This window comes from Polypterus senegalus, chromosome 9, assembly GCF_016835505.1.
Source record: "Polypterus senegalus isolate Bchr_013 chromosome 9, ASM1683550v1, whole genome shotgun sequence".
Taxonomy (NCBI): domain Eukaryota; kingdom Metazoa; phylum Chordata; class Cladistia; order Polypteriformes; family Polypteridae; genus Polypterus; species Polypterus senegalus.
In genome coordinates, this window is record NC_053162.1 from 170,912,048 (window position 1) to 170,920,671 (window position 8,624).

At 39.8% G+C, this 8,624-nt stretch overlaps 1 protein-coding gene across 5 annotated transcripts in view; it reads left to right on the forward strand.

Moving 5' to 3' along the window:
• LOC120535973 (ubiquitin carboxyl-terminal hydrolase 2-like) overlaps positions 1–2,582 on the forward strand; it is a 72,956-nt gene extending 70,374 nt beyond the window's left edge. For all 5 annotated transcript variants that reach the window (XM_039764221.1, XM_039764220.1, XM_039764223.1 and 2 more), the window contains one exon: positions 484–2,582. In XM_039764221.1, the coding sequence (XP_039620155.1) occupies positions 484–571 (88 nt within the window). In that variant the 3' untranslated portion in view covers positions 572–2,582. The remainder of the gene's footprint in view (positions 1–483) is intronic.
• Positions 2,583–8,624: the final 6,042 nt, after the last annotated feature.

Below are 8,624 nucleotides of genomic sequence, written 5' to 3' on the forward strand. Positions count from 1 at the left end.
ATGATGGAAGACAAATAATTCTGCTCTTTAATATAGGATAGGGCTGCAATGACCTGGATTCCAGCACTTTGGTTGTTACTGTTGGCCACTGTGTCCAACTGTCCATAACATCCAGAAATGGTTGCTAATCTCCATATGCCCCACCCCCAACACTGCTTGGGATACACAGCAATGCATGATTAATCTCCAGCCGTATGTCCAACAGGAGCTTGATTGGCTATAGACCAGTTCTTGGAATGATTACATTGAGGAGGGATTGAAAATAAAAAGGGCTTGATCTTCCTGGCTGGAGTGCACCCCTGTGGCCGAGACCAAACAGCTTGCCATTGTGCATTGCCAGACTTGGCCTTTATGGTCTAAGCAGAACTCAGGGTTCACGTGTTTCACCAGTAGGGTGCCTAGCACATGATTCTAGCAGTTATTAATTGCTCTGTTTTTATCTTTCTTCTCTCTGAAAGACTCATTTTGTTTGCTTCTGCACAGAGTAACACCTATGTCATCAAGTCAGGTCCGAACAAGTGATGCCTACGTTCTCTTCTATGAACTGTCCAGCCCTTCTTCTCGAATGTGATGGCAAACAAGTAATGAGAGAGAGTCAGCAGGGAAAAACTAAGCATAAAGACAAAGTGAAAGCAGAAGAGGAACCTGGGAGGACTTGTGACTTCCCCCAAGCCCCTGCCTCCCTCAAAACACACAACACATACACACACATCCATCCTCATTCACTTTCCTTGGCCTGAAAGTGTGTGAATCTGGTGCTCTTCAAGACGCCAACTGTGAAAAGGTTTGGGGTTCAGCTGGAAAAAGATGGAATAACATCCTGTAGGGATATATCCATCCAGATGCAAGGGTTGGGGGATGGGGAAGATGGGCAGCTGCATGTAAGATGACCAGTAGAATGCCTCCCAAAGACTTGGAGGTGCTAAGTGAATTGTTGTGGTGTCCTTCTGACTGTACAGCGGTAGCCCTCCTCCTGATCACACCAGCACAACTGCCGACCTCCTGGAAACGGCTGCATTGGAAGCAGGGTCTGGCACAGCTCTTTGTGTTGTCTTGTCTTGAGTTCCAGCTCCTACTGTTTTAAGTTATTGACTTTTACATGATGAAGCAAGAATGCTGTGAAATAAGGCTGAGAATGTCAGCGCCGACTAAGGGCTGTGACTAAAGTATGTGGCCCACCATGAAGTGGTGGAGAAAAATGATAGCTTCGTTGTCCTATCATTATGCTCCTTTTATTTTTAATATCATCCAGCGCTTCAATTAACCACGGATTTAACACATTGCTCCAATTTTTGTGGTGTTTTATCTTTTTTTCTGTTGTCATTTTGCTGACTGGACAGCATCCATCTTTATATAACACCATGTATTGAGAGTAGGGCATAGCTTTTTGTTTATTTCTGAAGGCTAGTCACCCAGGTGAGTTAAAACAAAGCAGCAAGTGCTTCCAAATCCAGCTCATTTGGCCTCACCACTACATTGCATGCTGCCATGACCAGCAGTACCACTTCAATGCCCAGTTTGTTTTTTTTTTTGGCAGAACAACAAATGGAGCCCCAGTTCCTCACCTAGATCATCTGCTTTAAGGACAATCTATCTGTTGATACGAGAAGAGGTTCCACCCACCATGGTCCAGTGTGCTGCCTCATTCCTGATGGCCATGGACATAAGTGAAATGTCCTGTATTTAGTGCCTTTTCTGGTCAATACACAGCATTTTCCAAAAGCTTACTGGAGGCCTGTCTGTAGTTATAAAGATTGCAAAGTAGTGCTTTGCGTAAGAGAAAGTAAAGTGCTATGAGCAGCCACAGATGAAATTGAGTTTACAAATGATTTAAACTTCCTTCAGCAGCAGAGAAAGGCTGGTAACCTTAGGAAAATATTGCCATGTCCACTCAATCTCTGTAACCCCTTTGGTTGGTCAGACAATGTTTTGATGTGCTGTGTGGAATCTCTTGGAGAGGACTGTATTACTCTAGTGTGTTGCTCGTCTAAATTATGCCCAGCAAATCTGGAGGATATGGATAGATGGTGTGGTGGGGGAATGGGGCTCCTTTTAGTAGAAGGCTAGTTATTGCAGTTAGAACCTACCTGGGCTTGGCATTGGTTTGCCATGTACCCCCTGTCCTGCATCCAGTGAGTAAAAATGACTTTTCCTTCCTGCAATTTATATGCATTTTTTGTGTGTGCTGCCATTTCTGGGGCACTTTGGTTCACAGCCCTTAAGGTTGTTGGCAGTTCTCTAGCACCCAGCTCTTGGTATGCTGAGAAATGTGTGGAAGTGGGTGAAGCCAGAGCCAGGGTGGTGGCTTCTTTGAGACATCACCTCGGCAGTCCTGAGAGTGTGTAATAATATAAGCATTAATAAACTGTATAATTTATTGCAAAGTGTAAATAAAAAGCACAAGATACCTTTTAACTCCTGAATCTGCAAAAAAAGCAAACTTTTTTAAAAAGACTGTATTGAACGCATAACAAAGCAAAAATACATTCAACTGTGCAACAAACTCCCTTTGTGTCTTTAATATCTGTCTTATCGTGTTGGAAACATCCTGTAGCAATAAATGGAGCTCCCTGTCTGCTAGACCTCATTCAGGATTATTTCTTCACAGAGCCAGACTTTTGATGATCTGAGTGATGCAGGCTTGTCTTTTGAACCCATCTATTCTGGAAGATCATAAGGAGAAAATACAAATTTGCACACATTACTTCTCTTCATCTGCTTGTGACAAGCCATTTGTAAGCAGGTGGAAAAAACAGTCACTAGTTGTGTCATTAAAGAGGCGTGAAGTTAAAAACCTCTGTAATTTAAGGTCAAACCTGGCAGTGCTGATGCTCCGTCCATTTTCTAACCAACCTGTCAGTTTTCATGGTTGCTGGTATCTGTCGTAATAGTAGTTGTAACAATTTGAGATACCAGCTCTAGATAGTATGTAAGACCATTACAAGCCACACACACTCATACCTGGCCAAATAAGAGCTGACAGTTAACCCTAGGCACATCTCTTTGGGATGTGGGGACTATGTGGCATCTCTACAAAGGCCTGGACCTGAAAAAGGATTCTGGATCATTTGAGCAGTACCATCCTGCCTCTATGTGACGTGTGCTGAACTAATCCACGACAAAAGTGTGTCCAGGAGAACAGGGTGGAGTATCAGTTTGAGCCTGACACGCTATGGTAAGTCTGCTTTCACACGTAAGCCTACCATTGTTTTGGTGTTTGTAATCAGTTTTATTTTTTATTTATTTCTATTAAAAGGCTGTAAAGTAATCAGAATGTGACTCTCAGGTTTCACAGTTTCTAGCTGAGGCGATGGGGATACACCTTTATAATGCCTAACTGAAACTGCTGTAATTTGTCACATTTTATTATTATACAACATTGAATCACAGTGGATTGAATTTGACTTCAATGAAAAGAAAAATACTTTTAATGCTAAAGTGGAAATGGATTTCTGCAAAGCAGTTTAAATTAAGTACAAATACAAAATAGTAAATTGCATAGGTCTTCCCCTCTTCAAGTCACTGTTTAGCAGATGCACTTTGCCTTGATTCTGTGTGGATAAGTCTGTCAGGTGTGCACATTAGCATGCTCTCATTTTTCTGCATTCTTATTAAAACTGCTCAGCTCTATCAGGTGTCATGTTGACTATGGGTGAACAGCCTTTGTCAAATATAGCCACACTTTCTCAACTGGACGGACATCTGGAGTCTGACCTGGCCATTCCAGGATATAAACATCTTTAAGCCTTTCTTGTGCCGCTCAAAGCATAGGTTTCTTGATGACTTCCATCACATTTTCCTCCAGGACTTCTCTGTATTTTACTGCATTTATTTTCCCCTCATGAGTCTTCTAGGCCTTGCTGCAGAGAAGCATCCACATAGCTTCATGCTACACAGTGAGGAAGATGTGTTTCATGCTACACAGTGAGGAAGATGTGTTTTTGATAATGTTATTTAGTCTGACGGACAGAAAGTTCAAATTTGGTCTTAACAGACCATATAGAACCTACTTTTAGCTGGCTTCAGAGTCTCCTATGTGCCTTATGGCAAATTCTAGCTGAGCTGTGTTGTGTGTTTTTTCTCTTTGTCACTCTTCCATAAAGCTGCAAGAGATGAAGCACATTGGGACAGTTGTTGTCTGCACAATCTTTCCTGTCCTATGTTACTGTAGCTTACGACTTCTGCAGATTTCTTATAAGTCTCTCGGTGGTCTCCTTCACTGGTCATCTTGCATGATTACTCATCTATTAGCAGATTTACGGGTCTGCCATGCTCTTTTTGTTTCTTAATAAGGATATTGAGTGCCTTGGGTATATTGTTGTCTCCATCCCTTTCATTATTTTGTAGGTTAGGCCAATATACTGACTCACCACCAGTTGGCCTTTTCACTTTCAGATATACTTTGACAACAATCAAGTAAAACTCCAGACAGGTAACCTCCATTCAACTATTTCTGCGACTTCTAAAGCCAATGAGCTGCTCCAGTGATGATTTAGGAATTTTATATCAAAGGGGAAGAATCTGTTTTTTGTGTTTTATATTTGTAATTCATTTAGACCACTTTGCAGACATCTGTTTTCATGTTGACATTAAAAAGTCTCCTCCTGTTAAATCACTTTTAAAAAGACAATTTAACTTCTCTGTGATTCAATGCGATTCTGCCTTGCACCCTGTGTTGGATGGGATTGGCTCCAGCAGATCCCCGTGACCTTGTATATAGCAGGTTGGATAATGGATGGATGGATGGATATGATTCAATGCTGTATAACAAGAAAATATGAAAACCTCAAGGGGTGAATATTTTTATAGGCATTGTATCTCTCTATTATATACTTTCTTTGATATCCATCTATCTAAGATCTTGACATTTTTCTTTTCAAATAGACAAGATACTGTACAATATACAGAGGTGAAAATGGGATCAAGTTAGTCTGGTCATCTGTTGGCTTACTTTGCATCTCATTACATTTTGACTATTACCAAAGGACGAAAGAAACAAAACACAAGTCAACTAAAATCAAGGCAACGCTGTCTGCTCCATCACAATTACTAATTGGTTAATAATGGAGAACACAGCTGGAATGAAAACATGTATCTGATGCAGAACACTAGGAACTGAGTTTCACACCGCTGCCTTAGTATACTCCACAGTAATCAATGGATATGAAATAGACGGAAAGGTTACACATTTTTTAAGATGTTCACATTACATAAATCACCTCTAGTGCAGACTAAAGTAACTGACCATTCAAGGCTGTTAACATCGACTGCAATGTCTACCATGTACTTTTATTGTTATTTCATTTTCCAACCCATACAAATTTTTTACTTTAAAAGGAAGAGAAAAACTAGACTGGACTTCAGCCATTTTTTTGGCTCAATCTGGCCAGAAACAATCACCAGAGTGTCTGTCTGACTTGAATTTCCTGTCCTGAGGTTTCACACTACATAAAATGTCTGGGTACATGTAGCTCACATTTGAGCTAACAAATATATGTTTGCACTGTATCTTACTTATAGTTTTATTCAAAGTGCTGGTGAAGTGAATAGCTCAGGGTCACACAGTGAGTCAGTGGTACGGGCTGAACTAGCAACATTGTGTTTTAAAGTGCAATGCTGTAACCACTAGGGGGTTTTCACTACCCATCATTGTGACTTCCAAATCTACTAGGGGACACTGTGCCTGCCATTTGACTTGGAAATTAGTTACAATTGGATATTTGTGTAACTGGAGCACTTCTAGGCACAACATTCACTCCATCCCTGTGGGGGTCCGACAGTAAACATTCATTCTTGTGCTTTAATAGTCCAGCACCTTGGCCTCCTGTACGCATTTCAACAGGACTTCAAAATCAGAATGATGGCATTACTAATTTGTACAATAAATGTCTGCCCATACAGTGTGCTGTAGAATAAACTACACTGCTTATATTAAGTGTTAGTTTCACTCACACTAACCGTGATAAATTTACAGTACCTATAAAGGCAATTCATATTGAAAGCATCATTTTTTGTGGACTAATAATTTTTGACCCAAACACATTTGTTCATTCTGTATTGTACCAGTAATTTATAGCTTTAGCACATGTGTTGTTTGTGTATCCAAGGACTATATGGTATGTTTAGTTCAAATAGACTGGTTTTATAACTTAATAGTAAAAAAGAATGGAGACAGAAAGAGATACATACAAGACCAAAGCTTTTGTGCAGCTTATCGAAATCACTTGTGTAATGTTGTGATTTTAAAAAAAAATAATGTGCCATCCAAAGGATCAAGTTAAGAAGCAAAGACATAGGAAGGAACATCAGACACCGAGAGACATTAGAAATAGAGAGTAAATGGTGAATAACCCCGCTGAGGACAACATCCATCCTTGACATTGCTGACTTTTCAGTAAGCTTTATAGGACAATATTCAGACTTTGCTATCTATTTTATTTTCTATTACACTTACTTATATCGGTATTATTATACTTCATTAAATACCACATTGCTTTTACTTTTCTATATATTGTCTTTATATCTAGAGTAACTTAAGTAATAAAATAAAAATATGGATATCTAATGCAGGGAAACATTACTATTTGCTCATTCTTTCATGTTTGATCAAGGATTATTCTCAATAGGAAGAACAAATGTGGTAGAAGGAAGACACTGTTGGCTGTTATGTGGCATATAACCAAAAGGTGTGTGAGCTTCCATGTGTCATGAGGAGACCCATGCACTGTTACTGCTGGACACAATGAGTATGTATGTGGAGTACTGAGGAGTAACAGGCAGTATGCCTCATACTTGCGCTGATGGGTCCTATATGAAATACTACAGGGTGACTGGCAGTTAGGCATTGCTCGTACGTTTGTTAATCTTAAGGTGTGAGCGCATACCAACCTAGTAAAAAATGTGCTGAGTTTCATCCATCCCTCGATGATACACACAGGTAATCCAGAACTAAATAGCCAGACTTGTGCAGCACCTAATATACTGGGGGGTTGCATTGTGACTTTTTCACTCAATTCCAGTTGTGCACTCCTATAAATGAAGCACTGAACTGACATTAATGAATTCACTGCCCAGAATCTTAAACAAGTGTATCTTACAAATTCTCAAAGGTACATTTATATAGCTAGATAGATAGATATGAAAGGCACTATATAATACATTTTTACTTTTTACAGAAGCTCTTTAAATAAATAAATACATAATCAGGTAGGTAGGAAAATAAATACACACACTTGGGTCTGAACAACACCAGAATGACTATAAAGCAAGAAAATTAAAAAGAAAGAAAAGATCGGACTTGGCTGTCACTGCCATAAGGCAGTATGAGGCAATATGCAGATGTATTGATGTTGGTATAAAGGAGCCCCAGTTGCCTTTCTTCACACACTTCTGCTGAATAATTCGTTGTCTGACCAGTGTTCCTTGTCCTCGGTGATGTTAAAATGCAGACAATTCTCTTTGTACCAAGAAACAAACTTTTCCACTTGACTCCTCTCCTCTGTCTCATCCCCCTTATTAATACAACCCATAAGTGCAGAATCATCTGAGAATTACTATAAGTGACATGACCTGGTGTTATATTTATAGTCCGCGATGTACAGACTAAAGAGAAAAATTAGACAGGACTGTTCCTTGTGGTGCTCCATTGATATGAGCAAGAATTTATATGAATTAAACAGGAAACAACTCATTCTTTTGATCTTCCTTTTTATTATTGTACTTTTTAAATTCTTATGTGCAAATATCCACACAAGTAGGTGGTAAGGTGGTGCAGTGGTAGCACTGCTGCCTCGCAGTAAGGATACCAGGATTCACCGCCCCCCTGTGTGGATTTCCGCCAGGTTCTCTGGTTTCTTCTCATTGTCCAAAGACATGCAGGTTAGGTGAATTGGACACAATAAATTGGCCAGTGTGTGTGTGTGTATGTTTGTTTGTATGTATTCGCCCTGCAATGGACTGGCACCCTGTTAAAGGTTTGTTCCTGCCTTGTGCCCAATGAAAACCCTAGTCTAGATTAAGCGGATAAGAAAATGACAAATCCACATATGTGCATTGAAGTAGCTGTTGGCCTTTAGCATTCAGAGTGTTTTTCACTCATGCCTTTTCTCCTTTGCTAATTGTAAGTATTCAGATAAATTAAGAGAGCAAAAGTGTATAGGGTTTAGCATATAAAGGTCTGGCAAAAGCACTTCATTTCTTCTTCTGTGGTATGGTTTGATCAGGCCACCTTGAACAGCTGAAAGAAACAGTGCAACCAACAACTGGCATTGTTGTTCACGATGGTTCAGCTTATTTGCATATAAATTGACTTACAAATCCCAGTACAATTGTTTATGTACTGGTTTATTTGATGCACTGACAAGTGAAATATCTTGCTGAAGGTCACACAGTACTGATCAGGCCACTGTGTTCTTTTAAAGGAAATGCTTTATCATCTATGGCGATGTACTGCCTGCACTAAACACAATTAAACAATTTGTACAACAAAAAAACGGCAATGGTTACACTTTTTCAGGATCAACCCAGGCCTTAATCACAAGGGACACATCAATGCCTGCCAATCTGACCTATAAATTACCATGATACAGCTGAGGAGCAGAGGGTTAAAGCAGCATGCATGTGCT